Source organism: Bombina bombina, chromosome 2, assembly GCF_027579735.1.
Source record: "Bombina bombina isolate aBomBom1 chromosome 2, aBomBom1.pri, whole genome shotgun sequence".
NCBI lineage: Eukaryota > Metazoa > Chordata > Amphibia > Anura > Bombinatoridae > Bombina > Bombina bombina.
In genome coordinates this window covers 677,853,645-677,873,138 of record NC_069500.1, presented here as the reverse complement: position 1 = coordinate 677,873,138, position 19,494 = coordinate 677,853,645, and the positions used below count along the sequence as shown (strand labels likewise).

Sequence of the window (19,494 nt, the reverse complement as noted above, 5' to 3'; positions counted from 1 at the left end):
TGTTTCAAGTAATCTACCTTAAGATCAAAACAGACTGACTTAATACATTTGTATGTCACCCTTGTTATACAGCTGTCATTTCTTATTTTGAAGGTGCATTTAAATTGTGCGTGTTATCCATGAACTAATATTTCCCAGGTAGAGATGTGTAATACACAAAATGGAACAGAGGCATGAGCTGACTTTACATTTAAACCATAATCATGTTGCTTAATTGTAACAGCCCTACTGGTAACAGTTGCAGCTTTTTATACAATTAAACTCCTGGTGGTCATTTTGTTAAAGGGATATGAAACCCCAAAATGTTCTTTGCTGATTGATACAGAGCATACCCCTTTTAAATAGTTTCCAATTTATTATTCTTTATTCTTTTATCATTTTTTTTACATGGTATTCTTTGCTGAAGAAATACACAGGCAGGTGACAGGAGCTCTGTATGGCAAGAAATAGTGCTACCATCTAGTGCTCTTGCAAATGGATACCATTCTAGCAAAAACTGCTGCCATATAGTGCTCCAGACCCGTGCACGCTCCTGAGCATACTTGCCTGCTTTTCTGCAAAAGTGCTTTTACAATGTCTTTTTTATGATTCATTTATTGCTTATGCAATTCTACTGTGTTTAGCGGTCCTTTAAGCAGTGCAGGGACTTAAATTGTCAACATCTTTTTGACATTAGAATTAATCTCCCCTGTTCTCTGACACTGAGTCTCCCTAAACCGGGATTCTTGTACAACTTATACATTTGGATTATTATTTTTTTATTATACAAGGGACACTCCCCGCAGAGGAGTATTATTATGCAGAACCATGGCAAAAAGATGCTGAAAATAGAATTAATAATGTCACTTGCTATAGAAGAGCCCTATTGTTTTGTGTGAATAAGATTTTATGGATGGCTGGTCACATTGGTGGGAGGTCTTCTGGGGTATTTTTCATGTGTTAAGTATTATATAGCATGGATGTGGAATCCCCTTATTGGTGTTTACGCTTAAATGGTGGGACCTTGCTGGAAAGGGGCATTCTGTGTGCTAGAACAAGGGTAGCACTTGCACCAAAAGTGATACAGGACTCAAGGGCACAGCAACTTGTATGTTAAGTGCAACTAAGTTAAGGCAGCCAGGAGTCATCTGATCAAATCTTTGGAGAGGTAATTTTCTGGTGGAATGCACTAAAAGGAATCGTTAGGGGTGAATAACTAATTTCGAGGGGCAGGCACCCTTAGGGATGATGGATTCTTTAGGTTGTGAATTTCTTGTAGGTAGGGTAGAGTGCCTTGCTTTGGTATGTGTATCCTTATAGCGATCCCAGGGTAATGCAAAAACCAAGGATGCAAGGACATGTGTTTTAGAGCAGGGGTCAGCAACCTTGGCCTTCCTGATGTTTTGGAACTACATTCCCTATGATGCTCAGACAGCCTAAAGTATGTCAGCATCATGGGAAATGTAGTTCCAAAACACCTGGAGAGCCAAGGTCGCTGACCCCTGTTTTATAGGACACAAGTGGGGTCACAAGGTTATCAGTTGTGAAGGCCTAGATTTAGATTAGAGGTAATCAAACTAGATGAGTTGGGTTATTAGCAGTTAAAGTAATAACTAAATGCTTTTTTAGGCTTGTGGTAAGGTCTAATTGGGTGCATCTCAGTGTTTTTTTGTTTTGGTTTTTTTGGTAAATGCAAAAAACCTTTAGTTTCCTTAAAATACTATATTCTATTGGTATACATATTTAGGGCTAGATTACAAGTGGAACTGTAATAAGTGCATTCGCTTGACCGCTAATACAGTTGAAAGTAAACTTTTTATGCACGTGGTATAGCACGCATTTAACAAGCTGAAAGTAAAATATTATCGCACATGATGCGTGACAACCGCAGGACTTTGGATATCATGACCACGTAACTTTTTCTCCCATAGACTTTTAACTAAGTGTGCAAGAGCACTAGATGGCAGCACTATTTCCTGGCATGTCGTGCTTCAGACATGTGCACGCTACCTATCTAGATATCTCTTCAACAAAGAATAACTTGAAAACTATGCAAATTTGTTAATAAAAGTAAATTATTAAACCTTTTTAAACTTGCATTATTTGGGACCAATTTAACATTGTGCGGTCGGACATACATATGCTGTCGGCAGTTATCATTGCACAATAATTTCTTGTGAAATGCTTGTGCAATACCGCCCCCTGGACATTTACAGCCAATCGGCCGCTAGCAGGGGGTGTCAGTCATCCCGATCGTACCTCAGAGGTGGTGGACGAGTTAAGGAGCAATGGTCTTAAGACATAATAAATCGGCTCCATGATCTGAACCATGAAAGAAAGAATTTGGGTTTCATGTCCCTTTAAAGCAAGTGCGATATTTCAATATCATGAGCGCTAACATTAGCATGTCCCTTGTAATCTAGCCCATAATATTTCTAGTTTCAGCTTTTGGAAATAAGGCCCATTTTAAAAGTAAAGCTTTAATCCTCAAGTGACAGCTACTTTTATACAAGAAGTAGGAATCTCCTCTTGGGATATAAAACTTACGGATCCAGAAATAAGGTGTTTTATTAAATGGTTAAGTGTCAAGAGTGTGCTGAATTCTCACATATGTACTTAAGTGTGAATATATTGACCAGTGTGCTAAAACCATCTCTAGACTTTCTAAAGAAAAGAGGAAAAAATATACAACCAAGTGCATAACTTCAAAGATAACCAATAAAAACAGGATTTTCAAAGAGGTCCACTAACAGCCATTTTACAGGCTTCATTATCCCTTCTGGAAAAATAACTTGCTGTCTTGCTAAATGATACAAACTCTTGCAGAAGATGACCCTAATAAAACATAAAAACAGGTAGAAGAGGAAACAGAGTCCCTGAACATAAACCATCTGTTTATAAAGAGTTGTGAACCATTTTGTATATGAGGCCTGAATATTGTGCATGATTGTATGAACAGTAATAATTCATTATAACAAAAGATAAACCTGCATTTTTGTTTAGAAATATATAGGCTTTTATCTTACACACGTTTATAACTTTCTCTTAGGTTACATTGTTCCTCTATGAGAAAAAGATAACAAATGTAATCTTACAATATGGACATTTTTTTTTTAACTTGGTGAATCTAAAATATGGCATTTTAAAATGGATATGAAAATTAGTAGTGAGAGACAGCACCTTTTCAATCAGGGGCACAGGAAAGGGTTAGCCAGACCCCAATGTCAATCTCAAAAAGGTAATTTTCCAGCCTCCAGTAGATTTTAAAAGACCTTTATTAGTTTCTTACAGGGTTCCCTGTAAGAAACTAATAAAGGTCTTTTAAAATCTACTGGAGGCTGGAAAATTACCTTTTTGAGATTTTAAAATGGATTACATTGTTTATATTTAAAAATATATTTATTTCTATGGTGAAAAATATTTTTTTATTTTTATGCTTGTAGAGGGTGTTGCTGTAAGACCAGTGGGCACTAATAAATATTTTATCCAAGTAGTTTTAACAAGTTATTAAAAAATAATATTGTTTAATTAATGTAAATAGTAACCTTAAAAACAAAAATAATAGAATGTGGAGGCAATGTGATGATCTGAAACTTTACAATGTATTTTTATGCACTTTAATCAACGGAAAGTAAACTCAAATATTACTTCACAATAAAAATAATTAGGCCTGGATTACAAGTGAAACACAAAAATATTAGCGTTATTGTGCGCTAAAGGAACAATGTTGAAAGAATGTTACATAATTCTGCACTATGTGCCGTCAGTTTCTTTACCCAGACTGGGAGTACGCTACATTTAGTTGAATCAGGGCACGTGGTAACGTCACAAAGGGGCTGAACCAAGTAGCTGCAAGAGAGCTGGATGGGAGGAGGCTATTCAAACCCCTCAGTCTCAGCTGTTTTAGCAGCTACAAACCTCCAAGACACCTCATTTGAAAGAGAATCATCTGTTCTTTCAAAAGGTATTGGAGCAGTAATATCAAGAAGATCTTTTTATTAAAAAGTAAAAAAAAAACACTTGGAGATTTGCTTGACGATGTTTTTTTTTTTTATATATCTTTATTTATAAACCAACAATATTACCAAAAAACAACGAAAGCAAAAAAAGGAAATATGCTGTAGACATAATTTTCATCTTACCAGGCAGGGTGAATTAGAGTTATTACATTTCAATACATGTATGAATTATATAAAATATTTGACATACCACCACAAATCTGATCAACAAAACCTATGTAATGACCTCTTTTAGATTTCAACTAGGATTTTAAATGCTGTTGGTGCATTTTTATTTTTGTCTCTCTCTCAACGATGTTACATTTAATAAACAATAAAAAAATCTGGTATGTTTAGAGACCCCTAATAAAGATTATTTTCTAGTAGACAAGTCCCTCTCTTAAAAAATATAAAATGTCTGCATAGTCTAGTGATCACTGTGGCAATAGTGAAAACCTTGCAAGAAAAAAAGTGCTTTATTTCTGTATTGCACAATGGGGCCTCTCTAATCTATATTATAACCCTGAAAAGCCCATATGGGTCACATGTGGCTACCCTTGATGACAGTTTAGTAATGTGGTCACAGTAACAGCAGTGGTCACTGGGTCATTTTAAATATTATTTCAATATTATTTCCTAAAATCTATGCAAAAATTATGCACAGTTTTTTTTAAAGTTTTTGCCGCAGCTATATCACATGCCATGAGTTATAAATATAATAATGCTGCTGAAAAAAAACACTGGGGTGAAAAAAGGCTTAGCAGTGAAAGGGTTAAGCAGATATAGGTTTTCAGTTTCATGGTAGTGGATGCTTGCATAAATTAATGCCTTGGGGCACCCATACTGAGAATCCAGCTCTAGTAGTTTGTAGTGTTTCTCTCTGTAATATGCTATGGTTGATGGTAACTTTAAGCAAAGAGGTGCTGTCAGAATTACTGCCTTCTTTGTATACTGTTTTTTAAATATATTTGATTAAAAAAAAAAAGTCCAAGCTCTCTTAAACCTGAATTAAACGTACAATCCTTTCAACAAAGTACTTGGTAAAACATACTATAAAATGCACCATTTCATGTCAGCTGTAAAATGCATTTTGCAGGCGAATCCTATTCCCCATGGCTTTGACTTGTATCTAGATTTCTTTTTCTCACAAGAGGCTCTGCTATGACCCATAGAGAACGTCCATGCTCAGTATGCTTAGCACTTGCTGAGGGTATGCTTATAATTATGTGCACGCATGGCAGCCACTACCACGTCCATAACATTAGGCAAATGGACAAAAGCATTCGGATGCGAGGAACAACAAAAACCCATATGCCCTTAGCAGCATACATATGTTACCATTTGTATTCAAAATGTAAAATTCATTGTACTTATACTAAATAATACTACTTATCTGGGGATAAATGTAAAGCTTATCTTAGAATGAATTAAATCTAAACTTCAGAAGGAAACAGGGGCAGATTCAAAGGGCCTTGTGGCTTTTACTTGACATCAAAATCTATTTCCATTTCACGTTCTTTTGAGGACTGTGAAAGTTTGTTCCTATCCTCTAATAAAACAGGTCTGTTATATTATGTATATTATATATTATATGTTATAAATATATTTAGGCCTAGATTACAAATGGAGCTCAATTGTTAAAGCAAACAGCTCAAACGCTATTGAGTAGTCACAATATTTTTATAGCTACACCCCCTACTACAAGTCAGGTGTTAAAAAAATAATTACTCCAACCTCACCTGCACAAACTCGCGATAACTAACACACTTTTTACTTCCAATGATGAGTGTGAAGTAGAATCTCTCGCTTATATTACAAAATCATTGCTAATGCTTGTACTCAACTTGTAATAACACTAAAGCTGGGAATATTAACCAAAATTAATAGCTCAGGTCTCTTAGGTTTAATTTTCACACTTGTTCAAGAGTTTTTAGTTTTTTTTTTTAACAAAGAAATATAGCTTTAATTCACAGACAAAACACAAAGGAGCCATTTAAAATGTACTTAATATACCATGGCTTAGATATATTAAGTTTATATTTATACCTGTTTTATAGTCCTTCGCTATTGGTTGGTCAAGAAATTTAAATATATTAATTGTGCAGTTATATGTAATGTCTCACAGCACACGAGAACCAAAAGAAATGCGAGAATACATAAATCATGATCGCAATTGACTTCATGCAATGCCTGTATGTATTTAAATTTTGCGTTAGTGTCATTTTTATTTACACTATTGTCATTATTCCAAATGATATTTTTATTCATAAGCACATCATGGCTTTGTGCTGAAGGGATGTTTCTTCCTTTACAAGCTCCACTGTAAAAGTTTTCAAAAATATCAAGATGAAATATGTGGGTAAGTAAAAGACCCCAGTACAGTATTTGGTGCTGTGGTGAACTTAATGATTTTTGTTTTTTAAACAAAAAACAAAAAAATTACAACAATATTGCTTAATCCATTTTTTTCTAACTTTGCTTTTTGTAAATATTTTTACAATAAGCAAAGTAAGAAAAAATGTATAATGAACAATTTTACAGTATAATGCATACAAATAACACGTCATACACACATGTACTGTATACACATAATGCCCCAGATCAAATGTATAAATAATTAATTTTACTAGCACTGCTATTATTTTGAAAGAATAGACCTTCAGACTGGCCATACTATAAGTGATTTGTATTTGTATAACATGCAACTGGTAGGTTTCTGGTAATTTTACCATGGGACTCACGGCTTACTTTAAACTCTGGTAACTTGCACTCAATCGTAAAACTTTCAACTTGTAATACAAGTGCACAGATGATCATGTGTGATTTTCACTCTAGCACAATTTATGTGAGATCCGGTGCAAAATATTCCTCCAATTGCAATCTAGGCCTTAATGTTAAGGTTTTATTTAAATTTAAATAGCTTGTATGCACCTTTTTATGCAAACAATTTTTACAGTATTTACTTGCAGTCCTTCTAAATACGTAATACAAAATATTGCCTACTATGTCCCTTTAAGAATATTGTTTTTACATATGGAAAGAAATGTGAAAACTTACCTCCCCCGCAGGATTCAGAGCACTCAGAGAATCCTTCATACTCCCAATCATAAAGTTCATCAGTGTCCTTTAATCTGCCATAGGCCATCTCTGCATCATCAGGGTTGTACTCCACAGGTTCACCATTGCAAGAGCCACTGTAACATGTCCTCTGAGTTGCAGGTTTGGGTCCCTCACACTCTTCAGCAGGAAGATCAGCAATGGTTTGGGAAAAGGACAGAAGCACTTGGCACTTTACAGCCCTCTGCTGGAGACCAACCCCACAGGTTACACTGCACTGAGACCAGGCGTCAGGGATGAAGCTGCAGATGACAAGGGCACAACATACCTGAATATTCTCAGTAATATAAAGCCTAAAAGTCTCATTAGTTACTTATTCACTTGAGTGTCAGTAGGGGCAATGAGCAAGGTAAAAATGTAACTACTTTATCTTTAACATTTTCATGGAACCTATTCATATATCTATAGGGACCGTTTAATATGTTGTAAAAAAATAAAATCTAAAGCTCTACTCTCTGACAAGATTATCTAAGCAGTCTCATCAGTTCCATGAGGTTTCCTAAAAGAATTTTAGAAACACATATTTTACCTTTAGAGATGCTAACTCAATATTTGGGGATCTGGCTGTAATGGAGAGTCACCTACATTAAAATATTATGCTTAAAAATATTTTTTTCACTATTTAAAAACAAATATCATTTTAAGAAATGATTATTCACAGGTCAATCTATGATTTGAATGTATCACTCTGGCTAAAATGCATTTAGTGTGTGAGATTCCTTTAACATACTCAGCATATTTAATGCATGTTGAATAATATATGTTTAATATAAGTATGGGCATACCTATGCTTGTACCCTTTGTAATTGGATAAAAAAAAGAGAGAACTGCCCAAGCAAGTACCAAATAAAAGCACAACATGATTCGGATCAGCACTGCCATGTAGTTAGACCACAGTTCAAAATACAATATAAGTCAGGGTGCTAAAACATTTAGGATCTCTCTCAAGGATACTTGGGTATTAGATGCAAAATAGAAGAGAAAATGTCACTCCAAATAGTAGAAAACCATTTATTGAAGCGGCAGATTCCCTGAAACAATGCTATAACTTCAATCAAGGTTTTTCTACTATTTGGAGTGCTACCTTCTCTTCTATTAACAAATAAAGTACACTAGCCTGTTCTGTCATCTAGTCATCACTCCAGGAGTGGCTTCTTATTGGCCAAAATATGTGTATCACGGACAAAAGCTTTCATGCAATATGTGTTGGGCAATTGAGCAATACTGTATTTACATATAGATCATATACTTTGTTTATAATTTGCACTTGTTCCATTGAGGTTTGTGGAATTTGGACACTGCAATATGCTATTCTGGAACTATTTTAGCTGAAACAAAGTTACAGGTCTCAAGTGAAATTCCTATAAAATTGAGATACAGTTCAAGTATGCTTCATACATATCCCCAAGACATAGAACACAAATATTTTCAATTTAACTCTTATTGCTCAAATTAAATTGTCCTACAATGCATGCATTATACAAAAATACCTTTAAATCAGTCTGATTATTGTACAGTACCATCTGGAGGGCAGACAATGATTCTGTCCTTAATCAACCACGTTACAAATGTGAGCTACTTTGTAGATTTGATAAATTGTGAAGTAATAATATAGGAGATCATTAGTGAACGTCTTTGGAAATATAGTTCAATCAATGTTAATATTTCAAAATTAAACAGACATCAAAATCCTAATTGAACTTTCATGTTTCAGAAGGAACATCCAATTTTAAAATACTTTTCAGTTTACTTCCACAATCAAATGTACTCTTTTTTTTCTTGTTAACCTTTGTTTAAACTTAGCTTGTTTCTATGAGTGCATACTGAAGTGGTCACAAGAGCGAGCACATATTTTGTGCACTATATGGCAGCAGAGTTTGAAACAATATTTTAAACAATGTTATACATTTAGTGCAAGACCTGTGCACACTCCTAAGACTATTTAAGAGCAGTATAGCCACCTATAACCTGCTAACTCCCAGAAGTGCATTGCTTCCTTTACACCTACCTAGGTATGCTTTTCACCATAGGATACTAAGAAAAAATAAGTAAATATGACAATAGATGTAAACTGGAACTTATTCTAAAATTGCATGTTTACATCACTAATGTCTAATTCCCCCATATTTGGTGAAGCTCCATAAAACATCAGGAATTGAATGAATTATTCTCACTTAAAATCATTCTCCATATTTAGTGAATACCGTCCACTAAATTCAGTGAGTGTTTTAGAAAAGATTGGTTTCTCAGTAAATCACATAACACATAATTATGGCTATAGCATTTCAGCTTCAATCAGACCTAGTTGTCAATCTTCGCTGGAACTAAAGCAGGCATGGCAGGAAACCATATTTGTTTACACTTGAATAAAGGAACCAGATGATTTTGCTTGCTGCATGAAGTATCTAAAAATAATACTCAGATTTTGACTAGTATATATTTCTGTCACATTCATTTACCTAAATAAAACATGTAGCAAAACCTCTAACATTTAGTTAACATTTATGTGTCTTCTTTTAAGCTTCAGAAGAATACTGCACAATATAATAGATCTGCCATCAGGACCGTCCTCATCCAGTAAGCGGATGGGGTCCGTTCTGGAATTTGCACTGACTGGCACCATGGTACATGGGCTGTCAGCAGTTTTTACTCTATTTATTTTAACTTTCATCATTTTCTTTTATGGTTTTAGAAATTTGCTGGTATGCATTTTAAAAAAACAGGTCTGATTAGGCATTTTTTGAGGGGTTAGAAATACAAGTGTGCAACTAGCTAAAAGGGATGTTTTAAACAAATAAAAGTCTATATGGGCGCATAGTTAGTTATTCAACATCTAGACAACTTACATTTGATGCAATTGAAACAACTGATCCATCAATCTGACTGAACTAGATGTAATACAAATCTCCAGGAGTGAGTTAACTTCTCATAGATCTCAATGTTGCAATCTCCATGTAATTCATTAAAGGGACACTCAGGTTTTATTAAATTTTCATGATTCAGATACAGCATGTAATTTTAAACAACTTTCCAATTTACTTCCATTAAAAAAAATGTGCACAGTCTTTTATATTTACACCTTTTTCGAGTCACCAGCTCCTACTGAGCATGTGCAAGAACTCAGACTATACGTATATGCATTTGTGATTGGCTGATTGCTATCACATGGTACAGGGGGAGTGGAAATATACATAACTTTGAAACTTGTTAGAATAAAATCTACTACTCATTTGAAATTCAGACTAAGTGCTATTGTATTGTCTTGTTATCTTGCATTTGTTGATTATGCAAATCTGCTGTGTTTACTGGTCCTTTAAGAATGTTTTTAAATAATTACAATTATCTTCACTTCTAGTTTTGTATTCAATATATTTTTTATTACTTTTTTTGGAGACATTTTAAACAGCAATGAATACAAATGTACATTATGTCCATTTAAACTTATTTCATAATTTTACAACTATACACAAAACACACATTTTATTAACTTTGCTGTTTGCATTTAGGGCTGGAATACGAGTGTAGAGTTTTTGTGTGTGGTAGAAGTAAGTTTTTTGCGCCTGGAGATTAATTCTAATATAACGAGGTGAAAGTAAAAAGTTTGTGCTCTCGCATACGCAAAAACAGAATTTATGTTTACCTGATAAATTACTTTCTCCAACGGTGTGTCCGGTCCACGGCGTCATCCTTACTTGTGGGATATTCTCTTCCCCAACAGGAAATGGCAAAGAGCCCAGCAAAGCTGGTCAAATGATCCCTCCTAGGCTCCGCCTACCCCAGTCATTCGACCGACGTTAAGGAGGAATATTTGCATAGGAGAAACCATATGATACCGTGGTGACTGTAGTTAAAGAAAATAAATCATCAGACCTGATTAAAAAACCAGGGCGGGCCGTGGACCGGACACACCGTTGGAGAAAGTAATTTATCAGGTAAACATAAATTCTGTTTTCTCCAACATAGGTGTGTCCGGTCCACGGCGTCATCCTTACTTGTGGGAACCAATACCAAAGCTTTAGGACACGGATGAAGGGAGGGAGCAAATCAGGTCACCTAAATGGAAGGCACCACAGCTTGCAAAACCTTTCTCCCAAAAAATAGCCTCAGAAGAAGCAAAAGTATCAAACTTGTAAAATTTGGTAAAAGTGTGCAGTGAAGACCAAGTCGCTGCCCTACATATCTGATCAACAGAAGCCTCGTTCTTGAAGGCCCATGTGGAAGCCACAGCCCTAGTGGAATGAGCTGTGATTCTTTCAGGAGGCTGCCATCCGGCAGTCTCGTAAGCCAATCTGATGATGCTTTTAATCCAAAAAGAGAGAGAGGTAGAAGTTGCTTTTTGACCTCTCCTGTTACCAGAATAAACAACAAACAAGGAAGATGTTTGTCTAAAATCCTTTGTAGCATCTAAATAGAATTTTAGAGCGCGAACAACATCCAAATTGTGCAACAAACGTTCCTTCTTCGAAACTGGTTTCGGACCCAAAGAAGGCACGACTATCTCCTGGTTAATGTTTTTGTTAGAAACAACTTTTGGAAGAAAACCAGGTTTAGTACGTAAAACCACCTTATCTGCATGGAACACCAGATAAGGAGGAGAACACTGCAGAGCAGATAATTCTGAAACTCTTCTAGCGGAAGAAATTGCAGCCAAAAACAAAACTTTCCAAGATAATAACTTAATATCAACGGAATGTAAGGGTTCAAACGGAACCCCCTGAAGAACTGAAAGAACTAAGTTGAGACTCCAAGGAGGAGTCAAAGGTTTGTAAACAGGCTTGATTCTAACCAGAGCCTGAACAAAGGCTTGAACATCTGGCACAGCTGCCAGCTCTTTGTGAAGTAACACAGACAAGGCAGAAATCTGTCCCTTCAAGGAACTTGCAGATAATCCTTTCTCCAATCCTTCTTGAAGAAAGGATAGAATCCTAGGAATCTTTACCTTGTCCCAAGGGAATCCTTTAGATTCACACCAACAGATATATTTTTTCCATATTTTGTGGTAAATTTTTCTAGTTACAGGCTTTCTGGCCTGAACAAGAGTATCAATAACAGAATCTGAGAACCCTCGCTTTGATAAGATCAAGCGTTCAATCTCCAAGCAGTCAGCTGGAGTAGGACCAGATTCGGATGTTCGAACGGACCTTGAACAAGAAGGTCTCGTCTCAAAGGTAGCTTCCATGGTGAAGCCGATGACATATTCACCAGATCTGCCTACCAAGTCCTGCGTGGTTACGCAGGAGCTATCAAGATCACCTACGCCCTCTCCTGATTGATCCTGGCTACCAGCCTGGGGATGAGAGGAAACGGCGGGAATACATAAGCTAGGTTGAAGGTCCAAGGTGCTACTAGTGCATCTACTAGAGTCGCCTTGGGATCCCTGGATCTGGACCCGTAGCAAGGAACCTTGAAGTTCTGACGAGAGGCCATCAGATCCATGTCTGGAATGCCCCACAGTTGAGTGATTTGGGCAAAGATTTCCGGATGGAGTTCCCACACCCCCGGATGCAATGTCTGACGAATCAGAAAATCCGCTTCCCAAGTTTCCACTCCTGGGATGTGGATTGCAGACAGGTGGCAGGAGCGAGTCTCCGCCCATTGAATGATTTTGGTCACTTCTTCCATCGCCAGGGAACTCCTTGTTCCCCCCTGATGGTTGATGTACGCAACAGTCGTCATGTTGTCTGATTGAAACCGTATGAACTTGGCCCTCGCTAGCTGAGGCCAAGCCTTGAGAGCATTGAATATCGCTCTCAGTTCCAGAATATTTATCGGTAGAAGAGATTCTTCCCGAGACCAAAGACCCTGAGCTTTCAGGGATCCCCAGACCGCGCCCCAGCCCATCAGACTGGCGTCGGTCGTGACAATGACCCACTCTGGTCTGCGGGAGGTCACCCCTAGCGACAGGTTGTCCAGGGACAGCCACCAACGGAGTGAGTCTCTGGTCCTCTGATTTACTTGTATCTTCGGAGACAAGTCTGTATAGTCCCCATTCCACTGACTGAGCATACACAATTGAAATGGTCTTAGATGAATGCGCGCAAAAGGAACTATGTCCATTGCCGCTACCATCAAACCTATCACTTCCATGCACTGTGCTATGGAAGGAAGAGGAACGGAAGGAAGTATCCGACAAGAGTTTAGAAGTTTTGTTTTTCTGGTCTCTGTCAGAAAAATCCTCATTTCTAAGGAGTCTATTATTGTTCCCAAGAAGGGAACTCTTGTCGACGGAGATAGAGAACTCTTTTCCACGTTCACTTACCATCCGTGAGATCTGAGAAAGGCCAGGACTATGTCCGTGTGAGCCTTTGCTTGAGGAAGGGACGACGCTTGAATCAGAATGTCGTCCAAGTAAGGTACTACAGCAATGCCCCTTGGTCTTAGCACCGCCAGAAGGGACCCTAGTACCTTTGTGAAAATCCTTGGAACAGTGGCTAATCCGAAAGGAAGCGCCACGAACTGGTAATGCTTGTCCAGGAATGCGAACCTTAGGAACCGATGATGTTCCTTGTGGACAGGAATATGTAGATACGCATCCTTTAAATCCACCGTGGTCAAGAATTGACCTTTCTGGATGGAAGGATTGTTCGAATGGTTTCCATTTTGGACGATGGAACCTTGAGAAACTTGTTTAGGATCTTGAGATCTAAGATTGGTCTGAACGTTCCCTCTTTTTTGGGAACTACGAACAGATTGGAGTAGAACCCCATCCCTCGTTCTTTTAATGGAACAGGATGAATCACTTCCAGAAGATAACCTTGGAAGACTATTTCTAGCGCCCAAGGATCCAGAACATCTCTTGCCCAAGCCTGAGTGAAGAGAGAGAGTCTGCCCCCCACCAAATCCGGTCCCGGATCGGGGGCCCGCATCTCATGCTGTCTTGGGAGCAGTGGCAGGTTTCTTGGCCTGCTTTCCTTTGTTCCAGCCTTGCCTTGGTCTCCAGGCTGGATTGGCTTGAGAAGTATTACCCTCCTGCTTAGAGGACGTAGCACTTGGGGCTGGTCCGTTTCTGCGAAAGGGACGAAAATTAGGTTTATTTTTGGCCTTGAAAGACCTATTCTGAGGAAGGGCGTGGCCCTTGCCCCCAGTGATATCAGAGATAAACTCTTTCAAGTCAGGGCCAAACAGTGTTTTCCCCTTGAAAGGAATGTCAAACAATTTGTTCTTGGAAGACGCATCCGCTGACCAAGATTTTAACCAAAGCGCTCTGCGCGCCACAATAGCAAACCCAGAATTTTTCGCCGCTAACCTAGCCAATTGCAAGGTGGCGTCTAGGGTGAAAGAATTAGCCAATTTAAGAGCACGAATTCTGTCCATAATCTCCTCATAAGAAGAAGAATTACTAATAATCGCCTTTTCTAGCTCATCGCACCAGAAACACGCGGCTGTAGTGACAGGGACAATGCATGCAATTGGTTGTAGAAGGTAACCTTGCTGAACAAACATCTTTTTTAGCAAACCTTCTAATTTTTTATCCATAGGATCTTGGAAAGCACAACTATCTTCTATGGGTATAGTGGTGCGCTTGTTTAGAGTAGAAACCGCCCCCTCGACCTTGGGGACTGTCTGCCATAAGTCCTTTCTGGGGTCGACTATAGGAAACAATTTTTTAAATATGGGGGGAGGTACGAAAGGTACACCGGGCCTGTCCCATTCTTTATTAACAATGTACGCCACCCGCTTGAGTATAGGAAAAGCTTCGGGGGGCCCCGGGGCCTCTAGGAACTTGTCCATTTTACATAGTGTTTCTGGAATGACCAGATAATCACAATCATCCAAATTGGATAATACCTCCTTAAGCAGAGCGCGGAGATGTTCCAACTTAAATTTAAAAGTAATCACATCAGGTTCAGCTTGTTGAGAAATTTTTCCTGAATCTGAAATTTCTCCCTCAGACAAAACCTCCCTGGCCCCCTCAGACTGGTGTAGGGGCCCTTCAGAAACAATATCATCAGCGGCCTCATGCTCTTCAGTATTTTCTAAAACAGAGCAGTCGCGCTTTCGCTGATAAGTGGGCATATTGGCTAAAATGTTTTTGATAGAATTATCCATTACAGCCGTTAATTGTTGCATAGTAAGGAGTATTGGCGCGCTAGATGTACTAGGGGCCTCCTGTATGGGCAAAACTGGTGTAGACGAAGGAGGGGATGATGCAGTACCATGCTTACTCCCCTCACTTGAGGAATCATCTTGGGCATCATTTTTACTAAATTTATTATGACATAAATCACATCTATTTAAATGAGAAGGAACCTTGGCTTCCCCACAGTCAGAACACAATCTATCTGGTAGTTCAGACATGTTAAACAGGCATAAACTTGATAACAAAGCACAAAAAACGTTTTAAAATAAAACCGTTACTGTCACTTTAAATTTTAAACTGAACACACTTTATTACTGCAATTGCGAAAAAGTATGAAGGAATTGTTCAAAATTCACCAAAATTTCACCACAGTGTCTTAAAGCCTTAAAAGTATTGCACACCAAATTTGGAAGCTTTAACCCTTAAAATAACGGAACCGGAGCCGTTTTTATATTTAACCCCTTTACAGTCCCTGGAATCTGCTTTGCTGAGACCCAACCAAGCCCAAAGGGGAATACGATACCAAATAATGCCTTCAGAAAGACTTTTCTATGTATCAGAGCTCCACACACATGCAGCTGCATGTCATGCTGTTCTCAAAAACAAGTGCGCCATACCGGCGCGAAAATGAGGCTCTGACTATGATTAGGGAAAGCCCCAATAGAATAAAGTGTCTAAAACAGTGCCTGCCGATATTATTTTACAAAAAATACCCAGATTAAATGATTCCTCAAGGCTAAATATGTGTAAATATGATCGATTTAGCCCAGAAAATGTCTACAGTCTTAATAAGCCCTTGTGAAGCCCTTATTTACTGTGTGAATAAAAATGGCTTACCGGATCCCATAGGGAAAATGACAGCTTCCAGCATTACATCGTCTTGTTAGAATGTGTCATACCTCAAGCAGCAAAAGACTGCTCACTGTTCCCCCAACTGAAGTTAATTCCTCTCAACAGTCCTGTGTGGAACAGCCATGGATTTTAGTAACGGTTGCTAAAATCATTTTCCTCATACAAACAGAAATCTTCATCTCTTTTCTGTTTCAGAGTAAATAGTACATACCAGCACTATTTTAAAATAACAAACTCTTGATTGAATAATAAAAACTACAGTTAAACACTAAAAAACTCTAAGCCATCTCCGTGGAGATGTTGCCTGTACAACGGCAAAGAGAATGACTGGGGTAGGCGGAGCCTAGGAGGGATCATGTGACCAGCTTTGCTGGGCTCTTTGCCATTTCCTGTTGGGGAAGAGAATATCCCACAAGTAAGGATGACGCCGTGGACCGGACACACCTATGTTGGAGAAATCGCATTCCCCCATAGATTTCAAGGGAGCCCAAAAAGATGATTTTTTTGCAGAAATATATTTTAATACCTATATGTACATGATTATATATAGGTATAGATATAAACAGATATTTACATATTTATATGTATGTATATATATATATAAATACATACATGCATACATACATACATACAGTCACACACATATACTTTTATCTCTTCTAACTTTTTAAAGCAATTTCTTTTTATAAATATTTTTTTAGCAGACAGTGTTAATAAGAGTGTGACTGTACTGTACAATGTATTTTTGATGTGTTTTGTGCAACGTTTTAGTCTCGCGTAACAGTTAACCAGAGCTCTGAAGTCACGCTAAGCTGATGAGCGTAAATCACGATTGCGCTCACGCGTTCGCATTTACTTTATTTATATATAGAGATGTATATATATGTGTACATATATATTAATGTATTTATATGTGTATATATGTATTTACAGACATATATACACGTATAAACACATACAAACATGTACACACATATATATAAGTGCATTAGAGCCCTTTGCCATTAAGTAGATGAAAAGATGTAAAAACATATATATGCAATATTCATATTTAATAAAGATTTTAACTTTAACTATGTATTTACTGTAAATATTTCACATTTGCTAATGCAAATATGCTATGTTGTTTGTGCAATTGGTGTTAGGTTTTTCTTTTCTCAATTGACTTCTAATGGGAATGTGAAAATGCTATGGAGTTTGCGCAATCTCGGGTGTTAGTTTTTTTCTATTTTTTTCTCTCAATTGATTTCTATGGCGGAATACATGTACGCGCATGTGAAAACTTAAGTTAGGATTTATGCGCTATTCGGGTTACTGCTTGTGCAAAATACGTTTTTTTGGAACTTGTAATACGCACACAACTTGACTAGTGAAAAAAGCTTAACTAGCTGTGTTTTTGCGATTGCAGAAAAAAAAAATACTGCACCATTTGTAATCTAGCCCATAATTAAAGAAAGAAAGCAATAATTCACTACTGGGACCTAGCTGAAAACGCCTGGTGAGCCAATGACAAGAGGAATATATGTGTATTCAGCAGTCACCAGCTAGCTTCTAGTAGTACATTGCTTTTCAACAAAGGATACCACATGTACAAAGTAAATTGAATAATAGGAGTACATTTAAAATTGCATGCTCTATCTAAACCATTAAAGGTTAATTTTGTTTTTAACGTCCCTTTATTTAATCTAGTCACTTGAAATGACATTCAAACCATACAACCCTTTAGGATCCAAAAAACAAATGATTGGAGAAGCTTTTGTTCCATTTTCTGTACATATATCATTGAATTTTTCTTTAAGAAATAAACATAGCATTTTAAAGTACACAACATACATTTTGAAATGTTACTGTATATTTAAGATCTTTCAATCGAGTGATCAGATTGCTGTGTTAACCAGCTTGATATTACATTAAGGAATCCAAATATAAGGAGGATACTACAAATATATAGTTAACTTCTCAATATTACCCTCATCCATCACTGTCACTGTTTTGTTTTCTTTTACTGTATTTTTTTTTTACAGCTGTTAATTATAAGTTGTAGCTGTCATAAATGGAAAATACTTTGACAAGTAATATAAGCTGAGCTTGTCCTAAACACCATGAAATAACATGATGGTTTGTAAGCCATATCTAAACCTGGCCTCCTCTCCACCCTCCACATAAAACAAGGGCTTTTTGTGTGTTCCTTTAAAGTCATCATAATTTTTTATGATTCAGATAGGGCATGCAATTGTAAACAACTTTCCAATTTACTTTTATAACAAATTTTGCTTTGTTTTCTTTGTATTCTTAGTTGAAAGCTAAACCTAGGAGGTTCATATATTAATTTCTTAGACCTTGAAGACCGCCTCTTATCTGAATGCATTGTGACAGTTTTTAACCAATAGAGGGTGTTAGTTTACATGTGTCATATAGATAACACTGAGCTTATGCATGTGGAGTTACCTAGGAGTCAGCACTAATTGGCTAACATGCAAGTCTGTCAAAAGTATTGAAATAAGGGGGCAGTCAGCAGAGGCTTAGATACAAGGTAATCACAGAAGTAAAAAGAATATATAAATATAACTGTGTTTTTATGCAAAACTAGGAAATGGGTAATAAAGGGATTATCTGTCTTTTAAAACAATAAAAATTCTGGTGTAGACTTTCCCTTTAAATAATTTGCTTTTTTATCTTCAATACTTAAAGGGACATAAAACCCAAAATTATTCTTTCATAATTCAGACAGAGAATACAATTTTAAACAACATTTCAATTTACTTCTGTTATCTAATTTGCTTCATTCTTTAGATATCCTCAGTAAAAGAAATAGCATGCACACGGGTGAGCCAATCACATGAGGCATCTATGTGCAGCCACCAATCAGAAGCTAGTGAGGCTATCTAGATATGCTTTTCAGGAAAGAATATCAAGAGAATGAAGTTAATTAGATAATAGAAGTAAATTAGAAAGTTGTTTAAAATGGTATTCTCTATCTGAATCATGAAAGAAAAAATGTGGGTTTATAGTCCCTTTAACCCCTTAATGACCGAGGACGTGCAGGGTACGTCCTCAAAAAAAAGGCAGTTAACGCCTGAGGACGTACCCTGCACGTCCTCGGTGTGGAAAGCAGCTGGAAGCGATCCTGCTCGCTTCCAGCTGCTTTCCGGTTATTGCAGTGATGCCTCGATATGGAGGCATCCTGCAATAACCATACATGGCCATCCGATGCAGAGAGAGCCACTCTGTGGCCCTCTCTGCACCGGACATCGATGGCCGGTATCGTTGGTGGGTGGAAGCCGAATTGGGAGGCGGGTGGGCGGCCATCGGTGTTGCGCGTGACGTCACGGGGGGCGGGATCGGGATCGTTGGGGGCGCGCACGGGCGCGCGCGCGTGCACGGGGGTGGCGGGCGGGCGCGTGCACGGGGCGGGAGCGGGTGGGAACCGCTACACTACAGAAAAGTAGAAAAGTAAAAGTAAAAAAA

General features: G+C 37.6%; 1 protein-coding gene across 1 annotated transcript in view; it reads right to left on the bottom strand.

Annotated features, from left to right (window-relative positions):
- The window catches only part of LOC128649393 (ADAMTS-like protein 1), a 466,596-nt gene that overhangs the window by 142,007 nt on the left and 305,095 nt on the right, over positions 1-19,494 (bottom strand). Inside the window, exon 14 of the mRNA XM_053702643.1 lies at positions 7,035-7,336. Coding sequence (XP_053558618.1) covers positions 7,035-7,336 — 302 coding nt within the window. The remainder of the gene's footprint in view (positions 1-7,034; positions 7,337-19,494) is intronic.